Below are 25,370 nucleotides of genomic sequence, written 5' to 3'. Positions count from 1 at the left end.
TAACAGGCCATACAATCTTCGGTTTGTGTATTCGTTTGTTCATAAGGTAATTATGAACAAGGTATTAAAACTGCCAATTACTTGAGTGACGAATAAAATTTTCCTTGCAGTTCAAGTCTGCTCCAGCCGAAGCCGGCCATTTCCTGAGCCACACACCTCCTAAATTGCAGCGTGAAAGTGCTCAGTTATAAACGGAGCCTGTACAGTGCGTCTTTGTCAGCACTGCTTCCTAGCACAAAAATCCCTTACAACTGCCAGGATAATGGTCCCTGTATCACAAAATTTTAACTCTGTTCTAATGGAACTGAATTAAATCCAAACACCAGTTTCATATGAGCTCTCAGACTAACTGGCAAATAACCACCTAATAGGTACGAGTTTAAAATAAAAGAAAAAAAAACTTGCTTTATGTCAAACAAGAAGGGTTTAAAAAAAAGACAAGTACCTTAAAAAACTAGATTAAAAAATCTTTTTAATCACCTAAAACCCTCAAAATAAACATACTTCATAATAGAGTGGGTCACAAGGAACCACTTCTAGGAGACAAAGATTCAATTCAACTCCAGCTTCAATTTTTCTCCAAATACGGATAAATGCCAAAATTGATGAACATATTAAAGCACTGCAGTTGATTAATAGTTTTGGCAGGAAATGCGCAAGGCTTCAACAAAAAACAACACAAAACAAACTATCTTTTTCCATTACTTAAGTTAATGTGGAAATGTCATCTTTCCATTGTTCAAAAATCTGTACTCTGAGCATAGGAAGACGTTTCAGCCTTGTGCAAATCCATCTTAACGACCACGAATATTTTGGTCATCTATGTTTGTTGATAGTACAAGGCGTTCCATGGTCAAATCATTGCTGAGGTCAAGTATAACCAGTCCCTTATAGACAAACACAGACTTGGGGGCCTGGTCAGCTGGAATGCAGATGGTTCCCTCAGGGTTCTCAGAGGCTATGGGAATAACAGAAGGCCCAGGTATGTCAGCCTTGGCTTCTCAGGCCCAACAATCATGGTTTCACTTCGTCGCTAATTTCACCTTTCAGCCTTTGCCAAATACCTTTAAGCAGAAGCAAACCCGACTTATGCTATTTGCAGGATGATATTTGCTCTGAGGGTCTTGAAGATCTGACAACGAACAAGACGGATATGGTCCCTGACCTCACAGCACTGAAATTCTAGTGGGGGAGAACAGGCAGGCAAAAGGGAGTGGACACCAGAGGGATAAGTGGAAGAAGAAAGGACAGTCTCCTAAAAAGTGATGGGAGGGGTGTGGGCGTCAGCAAAACTTTCCGTGGCAAGGAGGAGTCTAGAGTTCCAGGCAGAAGCAAGTGAGACCAAGGCAAGGCTTCTTTCCCTTGAGGAAATGAGTGGAAACTGGAGAAAGAGGAAGTTGACGAGTGAGGTGCTGGGAGGAGAAGAGAGTAGGTCAAGTGGGACCCTGTAAACCATGTTAGGCATTTGGCCTTTGTCTCAAGATCAAGTAGAGGGAGGAGGACAGAGGATTTCGAACGGCGGGGTGACAATACTCGATGTGCATTTTGAAAAGACTTCTCTGGCAGCAGTGGGGACAAAGACTGGGTGGGGGACAGGCAAGAGGAAGTACAGAGGACAGAGGAGGGATGGAGGGGCAATGGCGACGGTCTGCCTGGACACCCGTTTTGGGGGTGAAGCACCGTTCTTCCTCTGGTTTCCAGGGCACAGGCCGTGCTTTCCCCCTCCCCTGACATACAGGCTCAGGTTTCCAGCTCTGCAGCCTCTGGACACTGGGAGCCAGTTCAGCACTACTGGAGTTCCCATCCACACTACTCACTACCCCTGTGTTCTGTCTGCTTGTACGAGAGGCCCTCTAAAGCAGGGGGTCCCCTTTTGCTCAGGTGTGAGATGCTACTGACCAGAATAGCCCAGTTCTGGCATTTTCAGGTCTGTAATCACTAGGAACATGGACAAATGTGTTATTCTTATATATAAGAAATGTGTGCATTTGTTCTGATACTCGGAACACCCGCAATTAATGTAAACCCGGACTAGATTAATAACAGTAAAATATAATCTATGAGGTTATTGACCGCTTGGTACGATGATGATTGGTTCTTTTTGACTCACGGTGATCTCCAGAAAGCATGAGAGTCTCAAAAGAACTTTATGCACACCTAAGTGGATATAAATGGTATGAGTGTATTTCTGGAGTCAGAGAAGAGAGTCCCAGAGTGGAATATTCTTTGTGAGGAACCAGAATATCAGGTTTTGTCACACTGGAATTCCTGAAACCAATTAAAGTGTAGCTTCTTGGTGAATAAGAAATATCTGTCAATAGTTTCAGGTGTCTCCTACCTACTGCACAACATAAAGGCAGCTGAAGGCTTTGCAGCTCGATGTGTAAAGACGTGCAAACTTGGCTATTTAGAGAAGGTATGCATGTGTGGCATTTTCCTTTTAGAGAGGGCATGTGCAGTGAAATTTAATCTGAAACCATTTTTTTTAACATGTTGCAATGCCCCCCTTTCTTAGAATGCATTACTCCGACCACATCCCTGAAATCCAATTCAGTTACTGCAGCCAAAAAATTGCTGAATCCGTGGTCACTCCACACAACCATAGAGCAAGTACATTAACTCTATTGACTGGGACAGTTGGCCTGGCCCCAAGGAAATACTGATTGCTATATGTAACTTGTAAGCAACTGGTTTAACACCATTTATAAAGGTATTACAAGCTGTTAAAGAAAACACGACATTTTGCAAACACATTAAAGATCACTTATATTTCCAACAATAACTCCTCTCCCCTCCCTACGCCCCCTCCCCACCAAAAAAAAGCTTCCTTGAAAACTACCTTGGCTGGAATAACTAACACCCCATAATATTAGGCTTCTTTTAGCGGAGAGACTTAGCAAGCAAAGAACCTCTCCCATGCAGATAAAAATAAACTGTCTCTGCTCATCTTTTTTTTTTTTTCTAAAAAGATAATTAAGAAGTTTCATTAAAAGAACACATGTTTAGACTGGTCCACTGCCCCTGTGGCATCTAAGGATAAAGCCAACTGAGGAAGCTTTTGCAAAAGAAAGATTCTTGATGAAGAAGCAGTGATATTAAGCAGCAAAGGAGCCACCGTAGGAGCAAAGAATCCATTCTTTCAGCTAAATGTCAGGTCAACATAAAATATAATTATCGGGCTTCCCTGGTGGCGCAGTGGTTGAGAGTCCGCCTGCCGATGCAGGGGACACGGGTTCGTGCCCCAGTCTGGGAGGATCCCACGTGCCGCAGAGCGGCTGGGCCCGTGAGCCATGGCCGCTGAGCCTGCAAGTCTGGAGCCTGTGCTCCGCAATGGGAGAGGCCACAACAGTGAGAGGCCCGTGTACCGCAAAAAAAAAAAAAAAAAAAAAAAAAAAAAATTATCTTTTGGACTGTGAACATGATAAAGTTGCCCACAATGTTTTAAAACAGAGATCTTCAATAATCAGGGCCCTAGTTATGTGCCAATTATAATACATGTAAGCTTGAAAAAAGAAATATAAGTTGGAAACTCATTTACACCACATAAAAAACCTTTTTTGATTCCCAAATATAAATTCTATTTAGTCTATTTATTCTATTTTATGTAAACAGAAATTTAAGGGCAGGTCCTAGAAGACAACAGGATCCTAAACAAGACACTTACTCAATCATTATTTTAATCTGAAATAATTGAAGTATATACAGTAAAAATTAACTCTACTTTCGTTTAGTAAAATTAAAAAAATTTTCCCTACCTCTCTTTTGAGGCAGGGTCTTCCACAGCCATTTTCACAGGTCAAACCACTGCTATGGTTAAGCTGTGAGTTTGAGTCTCCCCATAAGTTTGTGATTTACTTGTGATTGAAGAAAATCTCTGATTCATTATTTGGTTCCCAAAACTCAGGATTAAGTGAATGGATTCAAGATTCTGAAGTGACCAAATAGTCTTAATTAGTCTTGAAACTCTAGATCAAGCTTTAGATTGACCCATAAGGATGTACCTCAACTGTGGTTCAAGATGCATACATCCATCAGAAAGTGGTATGACCACCACAGCTGCCAGCCAGAAAAAGTAAACATAAAACTGGGATTCCATACATCAATCAACCTGTCAAAAGTAGGATCGCTTTGAAGCAGCAGTTCATACCACAGCTCCCCAGCAAGTAGATTTTGATTCTGTTCCCAGTTGTACGTCTTGATCTACCATACTTTGTAAACCTTGATTTTCTCACTGTCAATGGGAGGAAATGGAAGGAAATGTCCTCTTCCAGCTCTAAGGAGTTGTGGATTTGGATGACAATTCAGCAAATGACCAGATTTGCTACAGAGGCTTCACATAATCATCATATAAAACTGTAGCCTCTTACAGATCCTGGCCTCACTTTTGGGGGATTTCTTTCCTAGGGGAGTCCCACTGCCTGGCTGCCCAGTCTTCCTTGGTTTACTACCTCATTTTCCTGGGGCATATCCTCCATGAGCTTTCTAAGAAACCATCTGTAGAGGTACTTTTTTTTTCATACTTGGAAATGTCTTCATGGGATTGACAGTTGGGCGTGTACCGAGCTGAGATTAGAAACCATGTTCCTTAGGGTTTTGAAGACTGTTTTACCCTATCACAACACTCAAGGATGTAAGTTTGAAGAGCCAGAGGCCATTCTGTTTCTCAACTCCAGTGCTTCTTAAATTGCAACAGGCACCAGACCTGGGAGTGGGGGGCTTCTTGGAGCACAGATTGTTGAGCCCCACACTCGGGGTTTCCGTTTCGGTAAGCCTGGGTGTGACCCGAGAATCTGCATTTCTACCAAGTTCCCAGATGCTGCTGATGCTGTGAGGCTCACACTGGCGAGGGGAGAACCACTATTTATCCTTACAGGTGACCCGCTTTGTATTTGGTCTTTCCTCCTCTCAGAGCTTCTCTTTAACCCTGATGTTCTAAAAGAGCACAGAAATATCCCTCAGTGTAGGTTTTTTTTTTTTTCCATTTGCTGGCACTCAGTAGGGTCTTTCAACCTAGAGATGTGTGTTCCGTGGTCTGGGAAATTTTTTTGCCTCTTTGATAATTTCCTCTTTTCTATTTCCACAGATGTCTCTTCATGGAATTCCAATTAGATTTGCAAGTTGATCCTCTAATTTTCTTATTTTTCCTCTCCAGTTTTCCATCTTTTTATCTTTTGGTTCTTTCTGAGAGCTTTTCAACTGTCTTCCAACACTTCTATTACCTTTTTAAAATGTCTGTTATATAAATATATATATATATTTTTTTGTTATGGTTGTTTTGGCTGTGTTGGGTCTTCGTTGCTGCGCGCGGGCTATTCTCTAGTTGCAGCGAGCGGGGGCTGGGCTACTCTTCGTTGTGGTGCACGGGCTTCTTATTGCAGTCGCTTCTCTTGTTGTGAAGCACGGGCTCTAGGCGTGCGGGCTCAGTAGTTGTAGTGCACGGGCTTAGTTGCTCCGCGGCATGTGGGATCTTCCCGGACCAGGGCTCGAACCCCTGTCCCTTGCACCATCAGGCGGATTCTTAACCACTGCGCCACCAGGGAAGTCCCTGTTATTATATTTTTAACTTTTAAGGGTCCATTTCTTAAATATTCCTTTTATTATTATTATTTACTACTCTTTTCTTATTTTGTGGATATAACATCTCTCTTCTCTCTGGAGATACTAAGTTGTTTCGAAGTTCCCTTCTCCTTCCATTGTCTCTGGTTCCCTCTTCCTATGTATTTTGGACTCTGACTTTATTCTTACAAACCCTTTCAAGAGACAGTGATCACTGGCTATCCACTCATATTTAGTAAAAAGTGGCCCTGGAAAGCTTGCTGAGGGCTGTGAGGCAAGGACTTGCTGACTGGTGAGTCTCACCACAGGTGGTCCGTTTCATGATGGATCCACATGCATCTGTCTAATCGCTCAGATCCTCCAACCTCCAGGCTGGTGGGGATAAGCTTGACTGCTAGTATCTGGGAAGGTGAACAGGAACATAAGCTGAGGGGAGGACTGTCATCCTCATATTCAGATCAGACTTAATTTCCCTGACTGCAGAAGATGCTCCCCTCAATCCCCACCCCTTGCCCAAGCTGGGCCTGTGCCCCAAATTCCAGAGACCTCGTTTCAACTCTCTAGAGAGTAAACTTCTAGTTTTCTGCCTCCATCAAGGGAGGGTTGGTCACTGGGCCTTAAGTTTTGGAGGGGGAACCTGGAGGTCTGCTTCTTATAAAAGAGTTTTCACCAATCCCCCATTTTCAGTCCTACTCTGCATCCCTATCTTTACCGACTTTGAATTCCTGAAGCATCCCGAGCTTCTGCAGCAAAAAAGCGTTTGCTTCTTTGGGGATTCACTCCATTCTCTCTAAATCATTTACAGCTTGGGTGCAGGATTGAAAGATTTTAATGAAATCTTTCATTTGGACTGTCTCCTCTCCTGTTTTCTCTCTGTTCCTGTCTGTGTACACTTTAGTCCTTTCTTTTCATTTTAAGGGGGTTCTGGGATGGAGCAGAGGGAAACAAATGTGCTCAGTCCACCGTGCCTTACAGGACGTCTTTAATGGGAATCTGATCAGTGAATAAGACCAGTTCTTCTCTAAAAACCTTCCCTCACAAGTTATTGTAATTTTTTAAATTGAAATATCATTCAACTTAGTCTAACAAAAAATTAGCCTATGTAAATTTTACCTTAAGATGACACTATGAACCAGAGACCATGGCATCATTATTCTGAACCTCAGATTAATAAACAGTTCTCATACGGGGGATTAATCCTGTATGAACACATCAGGCTAAATTAATGTCATTTTATTTTTCTGATATGGTCCACAGACCAATGGGCTAGGAACATCACAAACACAGAATGTCTTGATCTCACCAAGTACTTAACTTGTCCTTGTGAATAAGACACAGAACATGCGGTGGTGATGATCACACAGACAAGTGAGTTTGCATCCCTAGTCTTTATTCAGAGACTGGCATGGACCTTTAGGGAAGATGCTAAGTGGTCTGCTACTGAGGCTACCTGTGGCCTTGTGCTGTCAACGTTTGTACGAATATGAACAGAGATGTGAATAATCAAGTGCAACTCATCCATTAGATGATATGACCCCAAACCTCTCAATATACTAAAATGATGGTCTAGAAGCAACTAGAGAAATTAAGCTGGGGAAAGGCAGTGTTTTGAATTTTTAATCAATCATTTAAAAAAGGCCTATTTGGAAGCAATTCTTGCGAGAATGACAATAGACTCGGCTGACCGCAACTTGGTATGTGCCAATAATACAACATGGTCCTTAAAAAGCTAACATGATGTTATGCTTCATTTACATCCCATATTCTGGTCAAGAGACACAGTCCACCGTGTTCTGCATTAGACCCCAGCTCAATATCTTGCTGTGGGCACTGGAGTTTAGTGTCATGCTAAAGGACGAGTGTGACAGGAGGACTTTCAGAGTCTAGACCTGCACTGCCCAGCATAATAGCCACCGGCCACATGTGGCTCTTTAAATTTAAATGAAATTTAAAAGTTAATTCCTCCATCACACCAGCCACATTTCACGTGTTCAATCCCCATGTGTCCAGCGGCTGCCTCAGCGGACTTCACACATTTCCATTATCGCAGAAAGCTCTACTGGACCGCACTGGTCTAGACCCCACTTCGTATAGAAAATGGGAACTGGAACTTGAGCCAGGAGAAGAGAAAGCTTTAAGAAGACCTTACAGGTTAAGACTTGTCAGTATTATGTTACGTTGCGGAAAATAGACTGAAGTTGTTCTCCCCGGTGCACAGACCTAGGACAATAGGCAGAAACTACAGAAAGGCAGAGCCCAGCTTAACAAATAAAGAGTCCCAGCAATTAGAACTATACCAAATGGAACAGCTCCTCACCCAGGAGTGAGCTTTTGTCCCCGGAAGGGCTCAAGGGGAGGTTGCATAACCTCTCTTCCAGAGAGCTCTCTTCAGTGAGAAATGCCTCTTCCAACTCAAAGTTACAAGGATTCCATGCAGACACTCAAAACTAACATGACATGGGCTCTGACCAGTTATATAATATAGTAAACCATTTCTAATTCCCTTCACCCTTTTCTTGATACTTGTATGAGGACAGAGGTGAGGAAGTGAAAGCAAGACTGACAGGAGGAGGAGAATAAGAGGAAAGAGGGATTTATACGATGAACTGATGAGTGTCCTGACTCTGTAAACATGCCTTCATCTTTAAAGAGTACTGCCCTCTATTCCCAGGCCAATACCTTATGCAGGATGACATGGCCATTGGTGATGAAGTACAAAAGCATCTTATTTTTTTCCAAAAAAATTATGCTCGTTTTGATTCTAACTCCGTACGTTCGTTTGGTTATAAAAAATTTAAAATGGCTTGTACATTGTAAAACTGACAGTCCCAGAATGTATACCATGTTTATCCTGTGCTGAACGGTACTTGCAGTGAATATTACCTTAATATTTCATGCTGCCTTCAGCCTCACTCTAGAGACTGCTTTATCTACCAGCTAAAGCTTTCTGGAGAGGAAGGGAGACAGCCAGGCCGGTGACTTTAAGTGCTAGAAAGGATGTGCGAATATTTATAACTGTCTTTTCTTTCATGTTTTGAATTTAGTACTTAAGCAACTTGCAGCCAGACAGAGAAGGGGAGGTGCTGGTTAGAGCCCTGTTTCATTGTTCTGGTCTCTCTAACCAACAACTAGATCCCATACCTCTAGGCTGTGGAGGACAGCACAGACAGTAAAAGGAGAGAAGGAGGAAAAGTAACTAGGCCAGGACAGAGACACATGTTGAATCTTGCCTCCCAGTCATGGAAAGCAACTGCTATAACGTTATTGTTTTGTCTGGTCTTGGAAGCACAAGCCTCACAAGCAGAGAGGTCTCTGGCAGGAGCTGTATTTGATACTTCCAAGCAGCCAACAAAAGGCTAACGTGAAGTTGAGGGAAAGGATGAGAAAATGCTGTAGGTTCAGGATAAACACTGGTAAAACAGGAGTTCTTGTGGCAAGTTATACTGGAAGGTCAAGTTCAAGGGACTGTGGGTCAATTTTATGGGCTCCAAGAGTCATCATTGAAGAAAGGTGCCCAATTGGGTCACCAAGTCAAATCAAAGAATGTTGCCACCTTGGAACAAAGTTTTATTAATGAAAATAATTTTAAGTGTGTACAGAGAGGCAGGAACAAAAATGGTTAACTGACTAGTCTCTTTTGCAATTAACTATGTATTAATTTGGACTGGGAAACTGACTCAGTCATTCATTTAGCAAACATGGACTGAGTGGCCACCATATGCCAGGCGCTGAGTTACCTGACAGAGTTACAACGGGGACAAAAACAGACGTGATCTCAGCTTTTATAAAGTTTCATTCTGGTGGTGGGAGTGGACATTAAAGAATCACAAATATACAACTGAAAATGGGATTGCGTTTATGATAACAACATAGACATTGTAAATAAATAAGATATGAAAATGTGTAAGTCTAACTTAGCAAAAGCTGGGGGAGGGTGAGTATTTCTAGGCAAAGGGACTTGAGGCAGGAACAAGCTGGCACATTCCTAGAAACGAGGAATGTTAGAAGGCTAACAGGAAAAGAGGACTAGGTCACGCAGAGAATTGTCTATCTTGAGAAGGATTTTTGCTCCTGATCTAAGAGCAATGGGAAATTCTTGAAGGGTTTAAAGAGCCATGACACGATCACAAATTTATGTTTCAAATACAGCCACTGTAACTTGAGAATACAAAAACCTAGCAGATGTGTCCTTTGGGGACCAGTTTATGATTAAATGTGAAGGTAAACTTAGAGAGTATTACACATACGGCTCTGTGTACAGTGAGCTCTCTTATGTGCAAATCACATACACACATTTTAAAATCCAGTAAAAGATTACAACTTATCATATTAAGGTGTTTACGTGTTTGTTCTGTAAGACATGGGCTTCATGAGCTTACTGCTATTAAACACAGTAATGTCTGGCTTGCTTGTCCTGGTGAAGGTGGTGGCCCTCGAATGCAATGTCCTTCACATATGAAGACACTAGTCCATTTATCCTCATCTGTAGGGCACACAGTTGGGGATGAATTTTTCAGTTAAGGTGGTCAAATTCCTTGGGCTCGTCTACACCCACATGTGGGTAAAGATGGGATACAGTTTGTGTCCACTTCATCAGACCCTGATTCCCCAGAAACTGAAGTTCTCATTTTGAGTGAAGTGTCTCCCTAATTTCCTTAATTGACATGATACACTGGTGACTGCTTTTCAAATACTGATTTATATAGGCTTTGGTTTAAAAAAAAAAACCTTTGTTTTTACCTTTGAGCTTTACCTCACGGTTATAAAATTACTTAGCTATACCATCACTGAGAACATATAAAAATGCTTGCCTTTCCCACATGCAGCTTTATTTCTGAGCTGTGAGCTATTAAAATAACAATGTATTTTCGAAGTTATAAGCAGAATTTGGTGAATCATTTAAATAAATTCTGTGCCAAGCAACCAGGCAATAGCCTCTTAAGTCTCCCAAACTGATTTTTCATTAGTCTGATTTGGGGACTGCAATGAGAATGCATGCTTCTGGATGGAATTCCCACTTGACATGGTGCCGGGTTCAGTACACAGTTAACAGAACACTGCAGATCTGACTTCTAGTCATTAGTTCAACTCTACTCCTTTCAGCATACAGAAGCCCACGCTCACGTGACTCCCACGCAATGGTCAATTTCCTTTTGTGGGAAAAGGAGGTGTGGCCCTAATATACAGCAAGGCTCAGAGCAGAGAACAGTTCTAAAGGTGGATGGATAACAGGTATTTGGCAAGGCATAACTGTTAATTATCAAAGTCACATTACTGAGTGGTCTATGGCACTTGACTTTGAATATGAGCACTGTTTAATGACTACTTGAGAAAAAGGAGAGAAGCAGATTTGGTGCTTAATTGAAATGTAGTTATTTCATTCCACTGCTTAAGAAAAAAGTCAATTACCCCCCCAAAACCTGTAAAACACCTAAGCTGATCCCTGTCAGTGTAACCAAGTCTCCTTCCCAGTCTAGACCTCACTCACCCTCTCACTCTACACACATTGAAAGGACAGCCCTCCTCTGCTTCTCTCTATTATCCAGGGCATCTCCTCCTTGGAGTATCTCTTTATTCCTTATTGTCTGTCTGCCCATTATATTTATTCAAAGCCCCTGGGAGGCAGAGGCCGGGTGCTATTTTTCTTTGTTCTCCAGCACTCAGCACATAGTAGGTGGTGTTCTGGGGGCACTTTAAACAGCTCCAAATCCACCTTATAGTTATATAAACCCTCAGGTTAGAAACGGTGTTCATTTATTAATTATAATTGGGTGCTCACTGATTTTTTGGGAACTATTTGAAGAGAGCAAAAGTTTTCCTGATAACTCACCCCAAATGCCAAGTTCTTCCTCCCTCCCTCATCTATTGCTACCAGGATAATGTTTCTAAATCCTGCTCTCCTCCGGTGACCCTCCTGTTCGAGAATCCACTGTGTGCCCCCCCACACCCCACCCCAGTCTCTGTGCCTTCCCCCAGCCCACTGCAACTGTATCAGCAGCAGCTGTGGTCGCTCACGCCATCCGGAGCCCTTTCATGTACAATATGCCATTTGATCCTTCACCGGAACCATATGAGATAGACGGGCAGACATCTTACACTGTTCCTACAGATAAACAAAGCACAGTTCATTAGCTCTGCCTGAGGTCAGACAGGTCATTAGCGTGAAACAAGACAAAAACCTGGGGGGGGCCCCATTTCCAGCTCAGGTCTCTCTACTTCCGCACGAGGGCCCGAGATCTCTCATCTGCTCAGATATTTAATGAGAACCTCTTATGTGCCAGAGACTGGACTGGGCTCCTGAGGCGACAGAGAGCTCAGTAAGACACGAGTCCAACCCTGGAGTGAGAGGTATGACAAACACCATGGGAGAACCACAGGTACTGCACTTGTAGGAGTTTCAAAACTGAAGAAAGAAAGGTCACCGCCCTTCTCCAAATTCTACAATGACTACTGTTCATGCTACAGGAATTGCTAAGACTCCCTACTACCCAGGATTGTTCTCCATAGCATATAAATCAGATCAGACCTCTGATGGAAGGCAGGACTCTCATCCCCAAAGCATCTCCCATGCAGGAGGACACATGATGTGATGGTGCCACATCTCAGGCAGACTCAGGTTCTAAAGCCCGTGGAGGGGGGAAGATCATCTATCATTGATACACCCCTGAAAAACCCTTAAAACAGCAGCAAAGGTTTTTTATGCACACATGTGCTCTCTCTCTCTCTCAATGATTCCTGTAGGGCCAGTTTTTCCTTTGGTGTTAGGACAGATCGATTTCATGTTTTGTTGTTGTCATTGTTTTGTAGTTTGAATTTTTAGTTCAGGACCTGATGAAGTAGTTCCCATGCACACTGGGCACAGGGGCTAGGAAATATATCTATCTCTGAAGCCTAGTCATCCTCAGTCGTCTGAGTTATACAAACTTCAAAAGGCAAATGGGAAAGGGGGCGTTTATTTCCTGCATACTTTCACTTCACACACACTCCAGGGCATGCGCTCGCTGGGTAGAGTGGTGAGCTAAATCCTTTTGCTACTTAAATTACTTCTCTTGTGTTCTTCCTTTCTTTCTTTTAATTATTAGCATTGCTGTTGCTATAATTTTTTATTTTGTTTATTGCCAAGCATGCACAGCTGAACACAGGTTGAGACACAGGTGGGCATTTTCTCCACTGTAAATGTTTAGCCTCTTCTATAGGCTAAGTCTCTAGAAGGAGATCTGTCTGAATCATGTTAAATGCATGTGGTTGTTCCACAAGTATTCCTTAATTCAATTCATACACTAATTAAGCACCGACTGTATGCCATATAACCTGCATTAAGTACTAGGGAAAACAAGAGTCAGCCCCAGAGGCCTCATAGTCAGGGGAGAAAAACATGAACAGAGTTATCTCATGGCCATGTAGCAGTTGGATATACAAGGCAAGATGGGCCTGGACAGGGCAGGGGAGGCTTACGGAGATGACCCCCACCCCCAGGATGCTCTTCATGACTCCCTCCCTCACCTGCAGACCTTAACTCAAGTGCCACATTCCCAGTGGGCCCCTCCCCTCAGCCCCATTTAAAACTGTAAACTGCTCCCCCTCTTCCACCACACATACTCCTATAACTCCTCTCTCCCTAGCACTTATTCCTTCTGATCACATCTCTCTCTTTTTTTTTGGGGGGGGGGACCTGTGTCAGGTCTTTAGTTGCGGCATGCGGGATTTTTTTTTTTTTTTGCGGTACGCGGGCCTCTCACTGTTGTGGCCTCTCCCGTGGCGGAGCACAGGCTCCGGACGCGCAGGCTCAGCGGCCACGGCTCACGAGCCCAGCCGCTCCGCGGCATGTGGGATCTTCCCGGACCGGGGCACGAACCCGTGTCCCCTGCATCGGCAGGTGGACTCTCAACCACTGCGCCACCAGGGAAGCCCAGTTGCGGCACGCGGGATCTTCACTGCAGCGCACAGGCTTCTCTCTAGTTGTGGTGCACGGGCTCCAGAGTGTGTGGGCTCTGTAGTTTGCGGCACGCGGGCTCCTACAGTTGAGGCGCACGGGCTTAGCTGCCCCGCAGCATGTGGGATCTTAGTTCCCCGACCAGGGATCAAACCTGCGTCTCCTGCATTGGAAGGCGGATTCTTAACCACTGGACCACTGGAGAAGTCCCATCTCTTATTTATTTTACTCTCCGTCTTTTTCCTTCCATGAGAAGATCAGCTCCACGAAGGCAGGGATTCTGTCTGTTTTGTTCACTGTTGAACTTTGGCCTTAGAATAGCACCGAACACATAGCAGGATTTGGTAAGTCTTCAAAAAGCAGCCTTCCTGACCATCCTAAAGGGCAGCCAACCGAGCTCTCCATCCCTTCGCCCTCCTTTCTTTTCCTTCACAGCCATTATCAAGAACTGAAGTTACCTTTTCTTTTAAAGTTTGTTTACTTATTTTTCTCTCACCCCTCACACGGACAGAAGCTTCACAGTAAGAGGGAGTTTTTTGTCTGCTTTGTTCATTGTGGTGTCCCCAGCACTCTAAACAGAACCTGGCACTGTTTGTTTCTTTGATAAATTTTCGTTGAATGAATGACCGTCATCCCCATGCCTGTGGCTCATGTCCACTGACCACTCAGCTTACGCCAGGCAGGTTTCACTGCATTCTCTCTCCCAATCCTCACAACAACCTGATGAGGTGTGTGCTTTCATTATTCTTGTTTTATAGAGTAGGAAGCACAGACAGACTGTACCTTGCCCAAGGGCACAAACTACCAAAGAGAAGAGCCAGCTATTAATGGCAAGCCATCCAACTTGAGCTTTGCTTTTAATCACCGTTCTACTGACTCGACAGAAGCCGCACTATGGGACAACAGGCCACCATCGCATCAGGTCTACTGTGGTGGATTCCTCATTATCTGGCCCCTCTAAGCCCCCTCCTGCCACTGCCAGGCCATTCTCCACACTAGAGCCAGAATGACATTTTCCAATAGCAAAACTAATCACCTCACTCTGCTTTAAATCACTTCAATGGCAGTGGCGCATACCTGTTGGGGTCCCACCGGCAAAAGTGATCAGTATTTGTAATAACCTCTCTAGAAGGATGACACTGTCATCTCTGAAAAAATGACAGGTTATGAAGAAAAGGATGGACTTGGGAGAAATGCTCTACCTTCGAGATAATAATGAAAAAAGGCTTATCTGGTTATGACAACTTGGCCTCTTCAGTAACTCAGAAATATGTATGTAATATCTGATCAGAATCTCAAGTAGATGTGTTAAAATGGATTTACTTGGGCCCCACCCAACCACATTAATTCAGAATCTCTAGGGATGGGGTCAGGAAATCTACATTTTCACCAGTAATCTAGGTCTCCCTTTGACATTCCTTCATGTAAACCTTTTCGAGTCTAAGATACCAGGCAAAGCACCTGCATATTGGACGATACCATATAAACGATCAGTGTCAAGACAAGACCCCAACTAGCTCTATTTTATGACTAATAAGGTCTCTTGTTCAACAGTAACGTTACATAACTTATGGATTCAAACCTGCCCTAACTCAGGTTACAGGTTTCAAAAATGTCCAAAGTTGGGCAGCATGTGCAACATACAAGAAGCCAGAACTATCACATCCGGTACAATCAACTCGCTTATGCCAGGTCAACGGTTTTAGTATAAGATATGCTCATTCCAAAGATTATTCCACTTCTTCCCTTAAAATATACCATCCTGCCAAGTGTGGCTAGGAAATTAAGAAAAATAAACACAAAACACAAACCATGTTTTGCCCACAGCGTGCCAGTTGACTTCTGAGCTACCGCTGTGTGGGATTCAAAGGAAAGCAAGTCCATTCAGGTCTTTTACCTCCTGAAAATTCCCATGGTCAGAGATGAGCTTTGTTAGTGGGGAAGTTGAATGCTCATCCAACCTTCATTCCGAGATGCTGGCATTCTACCAGGCTTCTCTGACATTATCAGAACTGGTCCCTAAGTGAATTCATCTCTGGCCATGGGTGACAACTGACCCAATATTAGTTGTTGGCTCCTGCAGCTGAGAGAAGAGGAAGGTCTTACCAGGTACAGTCTTCCCTGCATCCAGGCCGTCCAGCTGGCAGAGGCCCTCACTGCACAGAGCAGCAATGGTATAAGAAAGAAATCTTGACAGAAGTCAGATAGTCTTGGGAACTACTTGGAAAGATATGGGATTTAATTGTGGTGCTATAGCAAATTTCTAATCTGAGCCATGTTATGTGGTTTAACATTTTTTTTTTTTTGAAATTTCAGAAATGTATTTAAGTACTGACTTTTGGCTCTGGTTATTTTCAAGTGCTTCTATATAAACAAAAACAGTCTACCCTACTGCAAGATGGAAATTAACAGTGCTTTAGAAACAATGACTATGTATTACAAAATCCAAAGAAGCCTACAGAAGAAACAAAACATTTACAGAAAAGAACAGCCAGAGAAGTAAATTTTTCAAGATATTTCACAGATATAAAAACAATGTTTACCATGCACATGGAATTAGCAGGCCCGTGACATAAATTACTCTTTGGAGAGTCTATGTGATCTAGGCAATAAATAGGATCTATCATTATATAAGAGGAACAAAGCAATCCCTGGTTAGACGTACTACGACAAATTAAGGGGAAGAAAGTGAGATTATTCGAGTTCAGTAAAGTTTATTCAGCACTCACTAAAGTGAAACACAAACAAAAATATGGAGAAGAGTTCAGATGTTGAAGGTTTCTAGTTTTCTAATTACAAACTACGTAAAAATCACTAGGTTATTTACTTCTCATCAAACTTTCTAATTTCCTTACAAGTTCTTACGCTTTCACCTCTATACCATGCCAAAGAGAAGATTGTTTTCCTCATCCCACCCAGATTCCCAAACTCTACCGCAGACCCTCTCAGCCATGAATCATGCAGTGACCCTCAAGACCCCCTGAACATGCTGACAGTATCTGCCAATACACAGGACAAGGACAGCAGGGCAAGGAAGTGGCATTCCCTGGGATTTAAATAGGCCCCAGTGGTCAAATGAGAATAGCTAAAGATGTCAAGGATACCAAAAGAGTATTCCATTCAGACTCCAAAATTTTAAGCAATTGGGAAAGCCAAAACAGGTATTAATGCTAGCATAAAAACCTTTTTTAAATTCAGTGTTTATTTGTCAAATACCAACTGCTTTTTCTTTTATTCCTTTCTGTTTCTGATCTTTGGAAAAACCCCATCAGTATCAAATGTCACTTAGTTCTCATTCAAACAGAGGAAAGCAGACACAGCGGCTGTACCCATGACTTAGCTGACCTGGGCCCTCAGTAAAAACAAACCTCTATAAATCACCAGATGTAAGCAATCGGGTAGTGATCACTGTAATTAATTGAACAGATTTCCTGAAATTTACTGTACAATTTCAACCCTCCTAACACCTTTCCCAGATACAACTAACAACGGTGCTTTTATTCTTAAGCTGTTTGACAGAGGAAAACATTTTAAACTTCAGTGGCTTAAATATATTTTTTAATTACTCAAGATTAAGGTGGTAGACTATTTAATTTTAGAAATCAAACCATGCTCATTCTAAATGCTGTCTTAGGCCAAAAGTTAACATTATTCCAAAACATCTCCACTGCATGAATATAAACACGAGATCTGCCCTAATAATACACAAAATTTAAGACAATTTTACTCTTATCTGAAAACTCAGAACTGCAAAATAACATGCAATGATATTTCTAACTTCAATGACCTATTGAATTTTAACTGTATCAAGTCGATATTTTGATTTGATGTTTCTGGACCTTGATTTCCACTGCAGGCGCCCCACTTAAAAGAGGATAAAAGAGGATGCCTCAGTGCTTCATTACCGACTCCATTTCTCCTCCCAAAATAACTCCGATCGTTCTCCACTAGGAACTATGTAATACCGAATCCACAGATCCCATGCAGACCATTGAGTGATAACCAGAATTTAAGTCCTAGTCACCATAATTAAATACATGTCCCTATGGGGTGAAGGCGGCTTCTCTGAGTCTTGAAGGCCACAGCAGCAATAACAGCATCGTGTTAAGTGTTCTTGTTACAATGATGCTTAAAATTTAGGAGCAAACGCGCGCGCGAGAGAGAGAGCGAGAGAGAGAGAGAGAGAGAGAGAGAGAGAGAGAGAGAGAGAGAGAGAGAGAGAGAGAGAGAGAGAGAGAGAGAGAGAGAGAGAGAGAGGGAGAGAGAGAGAGAGAGAGAGAGAGAGAGGGGGGGGGAGAGAGAGAGAGAGAGAGAGAGAGGGAGAGAGAGAGAGAGAGGGAGAGAGAGAGAGAAAGGCTAGGAAACAAGTCAACCAGTTTAAAGGAAGCTTATTTTGCTTGTAAGATCTGTACTCTAGCCCATATGGAACTGCCCCTCCCGCCCCCCCCCACCCCGCCCCGTCCCCGCAAACATACATTCAAAACCCTCCTAACGTTCACTTACAAGGAGAGAAGTGTAATATTTGCTGAGACTGGCCCTAGATTTGGAATGGTCTCCAATTCATTGTTGTTCAGTTTCCTATAAATGCCAAAAGAGAGAGAGAGAGAAGCAGATTATGCAATCTGTAATCCACAGAGGTGAAAACTTTATAACATTATTTAAAGATCCCTCCCAAGTTAAAAGTTTTAAATAATTCCCTGTAACCCAAACGTTCTTTACAATTAAATACTGTGATAGGTGGTACATTTGATTCCAACCGCAAGCAGAAAGTAGCTGAACTCACACTTCTCGAAGGCTGTGAAGGTGGCTCGTGGAACTTGCCTTGATGAAAGACAATCTGTTGTGACTTAAGTCCCTATGAAAACACAAAAATAAAATTATAAGTAGTTTCCAAAAATCACTAATAATGCTTCATGATGGGCAAGACAGAGTGGATTTATGAACTCCTCTCAACACTAGCGACAGCATAAGAAATAATCGGTCCATCCTGTCCATAAACGAGAGGGCAAACTCCAAAATACAAACTCTGAGGACAAAGTTAGTTCAGGAGGCTGGCAGATTCAAATGCTCCAAGCCCGCAAATATTTTAGGAGATGGGTTTTGGTCCAGGGTGAACAGATCCTTTGTGAACTGGTTGTTTTGCTTCACCCTTCCCATCCACTACCAACTCCTCACTTCCACCTCGATATGATGAAGTCATAGCTTATGAAAAGTGTCTAATTAGTCAGGCTGCTGAAACTAAAACCTCTAAAGAAACCTTATTATCACAAAACTAAGCATCAGAGTCCTTGTTACAGTCAAAGTAGAAATTCCTTTTCACACATATTTGTTTCCCTGGGTTAAGGCACCAAATTGTTTAAAGTACTGCTGTGTGTGTGTGTGTGTGTGTGTGTGTGTGTGTGTGTGTGTGTGTGTTGAGCAGGTAGGAAACAACCCAAACTCTCTGCTTTCCTGAATTCTCCAAATCTCAGTATCTCAATATAATGTATAATTTAAACCACATCAACCACCTAACAAAGCTTAGTAGACTGTTCAGAAATCCGTGATCAGATTTCTTTTCAATTATTAAAATAAACCTGCCTCTAACTCAGAGGCTCAATATAACTTAGTAACCATTTCCATAGGACATCAACCAAACCGCCTACGTATGCAGTATTCTAGGCTAGGACGTCAGCTCAGCATTGAGGATGCAAATGTGAAACAAAATCCGGCAAATACTTGGTTATATTGGTCAATACACTAAGTGCCTTCAAGCTGGTCTAAGGAAAATGAAATGGCTGAACAGCTACTGAAAACCAGGCTGCCACACAGGATGGCTGAAAGCTCTCCCGCTGAAAGAGGCATACCCACCCTTCCTAGATCAATTCCTTCAGTGCTTAAAAGTGAAGAGTTTTTAATAACCGAAGTCAGAGATAACCAGACTTGATTGGAGAAAAGCAGGAACCATTTGCTATATATCAATACCTAAGTATGCCTCCCGCAACAAAAAAAAAGGCAGAGAAATCATATCCAGAGAAGCGCAGTGTTACTTTGTGCACATCCATTAGGGTAACAATTAGAAATCAGAGATCCTTTCAGTCTTTGAATTTTTGTTTTGACAATAAACCTGGATTTCTCTATTTCACCTAAAAGGAGAAAAAAAATTTTTGCAAAAGGTTTTATTTGAAACATGTTTGCCTAAAGACCTACCAGACAGTAACAGACATGAGCAGATTTGTTCCGGTAGAGTTATAACATGAAAAAAAATCTGGCACAGTCTTTAAACTATAAAAATCCTGCAATTACAACCACTGCTGTGCATGCTCCCCACGCTGGAACCAGACACTTTCCCTCACGGCCCAGCTCGCATCCATCTGGAGTTCATCAAGGAAACCATGGGCCCCACGGCTCACGTTAGGATTCAGACAAAACCTGTGTGCTTTTAGCACCCCAGACAGTCACAGATTTCCCACAGGCTTTAAAAAACAACCATGGAAAAGAGGTCTTCACCTGGGAGGTAGCCTGAATCAACAGAAAGGCTCATTTGGACCCACTCAACTAAAGAACGTTGCACTAAGCCTACAACTGCATCCCCTATTGTTTCAAGTGTTCAGTGGAAAGGGGGCACCCATCTGGCATTTCCAGCTCACACAGGTGATTTTCTTTTTGATTAGAAAAAACAAAAATTCCACTTTTCATTTCATTTTAAGGATTATTTCTCAGGGCAATCCCGTGAGGAAAAAAATAAAAAGATGGTGTGCTTTAACTTTTTTTTTTTTTCCTGACCAGTAACAGGATGAAATCTCCAACAAAAGACCTGTAAAATGAGAAACTGTGCCTTCAGAGAACAGGGCACATGCTGGGGACCCCTCACTTCTGATCCAGAAGCAGGAGCTGGCAACCTTAAATATTTCAGTTATTGTGACACACTTCCATTCCAGTGCTGTGTGTACTATTAAAACCACATTATATGGGGAAGAAAAAAAAAAATCATCCCTGAAGTGACTTTTACTGCTAAATACTTAAAGCCATGAAACTTTTAATGCACCTAAATTTAGATTTAATACAGTTTATGTTTCAGAAATGATTAAAGGATGCCATATTTTCCTAAATCTCCTTGTATTGCTTTTTATGGCTAGACCATTAAAAACAAATTCAACTTGTACAATGTTGATGTTTTCTTAAACCCCATTACATTCAATAAGGAAGGCAGATTCTTTGTTTTTTTAGATTTCCAGTAATGACCACCTTCCCCAGAAACCTTTCCTAAAAAACTTTTTGTAATGAGGTTAATAAATGGGAAAGGTGGCGAGGTAGGGAGGTGTGAACTATTTACCCAAAACTCAGCCGGCCAAACACTTGCAAACCAAACTCTACACAATAGAGAGAAGTCTCTTTTCCTGCATATTAGCAAGTGAATAAATATATATGGAAAATAATTAATATACAACATTTGGTTCCAGCTCTCATTTTCTTCCTTTTAGCATTTGGAAATCTGACTTCAAGTCAAATTTTAAAATGCAAATCCAGCACAGCTTCTTAATCAATCCCACTGGGGCCTGCAGAGCTGCTAATTCAGCAGAAATCTGGAAGGCTGAAAAACAAAAAGCCAAGCTGTAGCTGTTTTAAGACACTGATCCAAAGTGACTCATAAATCAGCCTGCTATGTTCAAGTTTTAGTCTGGAAAATATAGAAAAAAGGCTGTGAAAATCATAAGGACTAATACCCCTAACCCGAGCCCCAATTTTGGTACGAACCAGAGGATTTATAACAGGCAGACACTAAAGAAGCCACACCAGCAGAAAGTACCTTTCAGACTTTTTTTTGCCTGAGCCCAGCTAACTCAAAGCTTTCTATGTGAGAAGACAAATAGTTCTGAAATTCCACTGAGATTTTAATAATACTTGAAACTCTTCTTGATAATTGGGCAACTTTTCCCTCTTTTGGCTAAGTAAACATATTCTAACTAGCACTCCTCTTTGGGCTCCCAACTCGTTGTAAGCACACACTCTAGATGTAAACTCAAGTCTGCTTTTAAAGGCAGTTGTAAGGAACGCTGAAAATACTAACTGTTTTAAGAGCCACTTTCATTAAAGGATTAAAAGTTCCTTTTTGAAAAGAGAACTAACTACAATATGACGACGTTACAGCTCAAACAATTCAACTTTTCACACATGGGATTCCTATGGCCGTAAATTACAACTGAATAAACTGGAAAAAAATACATACACACGTACATTAAATAGATTAAGTTTTTAACTTACCAATTCAACAAATGAAACAAAAGCTAGACACCAAACTTTTTCTGAAGAGTGCTCTCATGAAGTATTCCTAAGGAGAACTTTTACTTTCTTAATTACCTGAGGAAAAGGAAGTTAAGATATGGGGAAGAACAATATGCATTTTCTACTTATTTCTGAACTCTGGGAACAGTCTCCTTAAAAGCTTTTCAAATTATGTAAAATTTAAGAAGCAGCTATCTTATGCCTCCTGCTCCAAATACCAAGTTAAAGAGAAGTTAAAGCTCAATTCCACGTATTTTTCTGCTCCTTTCAAAGGTGGAGAAAGGAGACCTCTAGAGCTTGAGGCACAAACAAAAGAAACATTTCCAATAAAGAATTTGGACCACATGGTTTGGTGACAACTACAAAGTCACACAAGTACAAGAATGACAGAGCTGTCCAATGAGTGATCACAGCAGGGTTTCTGACAACAGGCAGTAGTGCTTATTTGTACAAGTGGAACTTATTTTCGCATACATTTAAGGAATGTGGACTTGTATTAAGACAATTTACTGCTGGCGGAAATGTAATTAAAGATTGTGCTAACCAAATAAACTGTAATTTGTTTTTAGTGTGCCACCAAATTATCTGCAAAACAAAATCCTAATTAGGTCAGCTACTTTTAAGACAATGTTTGAATAGGTATCAAACCCCTTTTGGTTTAACTCAACTTCTAATCAAGAGCAATCCGGTTTGTTTTTTTTTTTTTTTAAGATATCCAATTTTTAAAAGAGATATTCACACACAAAAATATCCTGCACCCTGGCAGGATCCGATAGGCCACCTAACATTGAGAAACTACTGAATATAAGTTAGATCTGGTGAATGATTTGAGCATTTCTAAACACAGCCCAGGAAGCATTGTGTTCTTTCTCTTTCTCATCCCTCTATTATTCATACGTGTTCACCTCCAGTCATTCAAATGTTCAGTTCCATATGATGTCAATAGAGCCATTCACATCTCATGAATAAGGCAACATGACCTCCACAAGAGGCAATTGAACAGAATTAGCCACAACTAATTGAAAGTCTTCCTGCTTTAGGTTAAAGCCCTTATCTCCTCCTTCAATTGTAATAAAAACTACTAAACAAGACATCCCATGATAAGAGATTACATATCAATCTAAAACTCTCTACTTCTACTTTTTTTTTTATTAAACTGAGGCATATTAATACAAAGAATATGCTTTTGATGGTCCACAGTTCTCCAAGTAAAGACTTTGATGAGCACAGTGATTTAAAAACACAATTTCTTAAACCACCTGACTACCTACCACTATTATTTGGATGTTTGGATAGTCGACTAGAGTTGTTTCCAGAGTTTCAAATTTCCACTGCAATTCTGCTACAGCCAAATCTAAGGATTAAGGATGGACTGCACTTTTGTTATTTTAACAGGATAGCTACTTTGAAAAAAAAGAAACACAAGTTTTGACTGTTTACATTTTGCACCAATCTTCCAACTTTAACAAAACGAGAGTGGGAGAGAATAAGATGACATTTGGAACTAAGCTACATTTTCTTCCTCGTTCTGGCAGTTGGCAGTGATTTCAGGTTTTCGGACTTCACATCTAGCATCCCCAAACTTGCATAGCAGCACCCAGCGCTCTCTCCTAAACCTTCTGGACCTGCTGAGAAGCTACATAAATCACGCTCTCGGTTCTGAAACAACTCTAGTTCCTTCCCTTCCTTATCCATTGATCACTCTTGCCAACTTCTTACAGTTTGGTCGAAGAGGGGAATTTACTAATGCGAAATTAAGCCCAGGGTAAAGAACAACAAAAGGATGTCTACCACAGCTTGGACAGTGACCTAACTCTGTAGAGGGGGCTTCCCAAACGAAAGGAGCGCGTTCGATTACTAGTTGGGAACGCGAAAAGTGGCATGAACCTGTTAGAAACTATTGAGCCGCGGGATCATCCTCTCAAAGTGAGAACTGCGAACTCAGGGCGGCAGCAGGTTGCCAACTCTCCCGCCCCGGCCTGGCAGGGCTCGCATCTGAGCCCCCCTAGGCGAGCTCCAGGCGCAGGACGTCGATTCTGCCCCTGGGAGTTGTCAGCGGCTGCATCCCCTCGCCCACCTGCGGCCGGGTGGGGCGCTCTCAGGGCCCACCTGCGCGGCCCGCCAGGCGCTGGGGGATGGAAGGAGACTGAGGCCCGGTCGGCTCCTTTTCCATCTCCGCGGAGGGCCGCTGGAGGCCCGGGCCAAGAGGAGGTGCCCTGGAAAAAGCTGCTGTGCGCCGAGCATCCTGGCCCCTCGCCCGCAGTTCCGAATCTCGAGTGGTTCCCCCTCCGCCCTCAGGAAGAATACTTACAGCCGAGCGACCCAGGTCGGGAGCGGCTCGGGCAGACGCGACAGCCGCTGGCGACTGCAGTCCAGGAGGTCCCCGAGGCAGCGGCACGGAACGGGGCACCGGCGCTCTGCGCCGACCCCAGAAGGCGGCCCCAGGGCCCCGCGGCCGCCGCCCTCGGCAGGGCCCGCGCATCCCAGCACCGCGCACAGCAGCAATCCCAGAGCCGCCGCGGGCGCGCGGAACCTCGACGCGCCCATCGCGGTCCTGCAGTCCCTCGCTCTGACCCGGGATCCGCACCGGCGCGCGCTCGGGGCCCTGCACCAACTTCCAGTCGGGAGTGGACGCCCGCGCTCGGGGCCGTGCGCGCGCGCCCTCCTCTAACGCTCCCAGGTAAACCCCTTTCTTTTAGTCCTGGCAGTAAAGTTCTTTCATGCCCCGGGGAAGCGAGAGGGAAACCGAAAAGAACGGCCAGCTGCGGCAGAGTTGCAGTGGGAGCAGCGTCCGCGCGCCAAGGCCTCTCCTCGCCCGCACAAGAAACTTTTTCGCCTCCTCCCCGCAGCGGAGCGCCAAGTCCCCGCGCGGCGGAGCCGAGGGGCGGGGCTGCCAAGGCCCGCGCGAGCCCATTGGCCTGCCGGGCGCTTCGCCCCCGTGGCCACGTGACAATAACAAGGCTCCTGCCCCGGGTCGGAGCGCCGAGAAAGCGGAGCTGAGATTGTAGGAAATTCCGAGTTACATTTTCCAGCCTCTCGGTCCAGCAGTCTCCACTACGTCCTGGGAAACATATATCAAATGGAGTTGAAGAGAAAAAGGGAGTGAGCCACGAAGTGAGCAAATATTAGGCCAGCTCTCGGAGTTGGAGGTATTTGGGGGCACTTCAGGGGAGTAAAGTTAGTTCTGTTATTAGGAAACCTTGCATTCCAAATTTTAAAATAAGTATAAATTATCCTACTATTCACAGAGGAAACAATGGTTTCAATAAAAATACAGTTGTTGGTTTTTTTAACATTAACACTGGTCGCGTTTTTTCCGTATGTCAGCTCCAAAAGTAAAAAGAGTAATAAAATGAAAAAGTCATGGCATTGGAAATGGTATATTGAGTTACAAATAGACAGCGTTAGTGCATTGGATAGAGCTGGGGGGAAATTATGGGAAATGACCTTCTAATATACCGCGATGGCAATCACAGATCGCACGCCATAGGTAAAAATAATAAAAGTAGTCACCATAGTATTTCAAAGCCAAATGAAAACAAGGACCTTGCAGGAAAAATTAATATATGCACCATGGTCCACCTGTGCCTTGAGTGATGACAAATCCTGATTGAGA

The 25,370-nt window shown here is 43.0% G+C and overlaps 1 protein-coding gene across 1 annotated transcript in view; it reads right to left on the bottom strand.

Moving 5' to 3' along the window:
* The window catches only part of LRIG3 (leucine rich repeats and immunoglobulin like domains 3), a 46,237-nt gene extending 21,936 nt beyond the window's left edge, over positions 1–24,301 (bottom strand). The window contains exons 1-3 of the mRNA XM_065886807.1: positions 24,066–24,301; positions 18,273–18,344; positions 17,993–18,067 (exon numbers count right to left, since the gene is read on the bottom strand). Coding sequence (XP_065742879.1) covers positions 17,993–18,067; positions 18,273–18,344; positions 24,066–24,301 — 383 coding nt within the window. The remainder of the gene's footprint in view (positions 1–17,992; positions 18,068–18,272; positions 18,345–24,065) is intronic.
* Between the last annotated feature and the right edge of the window lie 1,069 nt (positions 24,302–25,370).

The sequence above is a fragment of the Phocoena phocoena genome, chromosome 11 (assembly GCF_963924675.1).
Source record: "Phocoena phocoena chromosome 11, mPhoPho1.1, whole genome shotgun sequence".
Lineage (NCBI taxonomy): Eukaryota > Metazoa > Chordata > Mammalia > Artiodactyla > Phocoenidae > Phocoena > Phocoena phocoena.
This window is presented reverse-complemented; position numbering and strand designations above follow the sequence as displayed.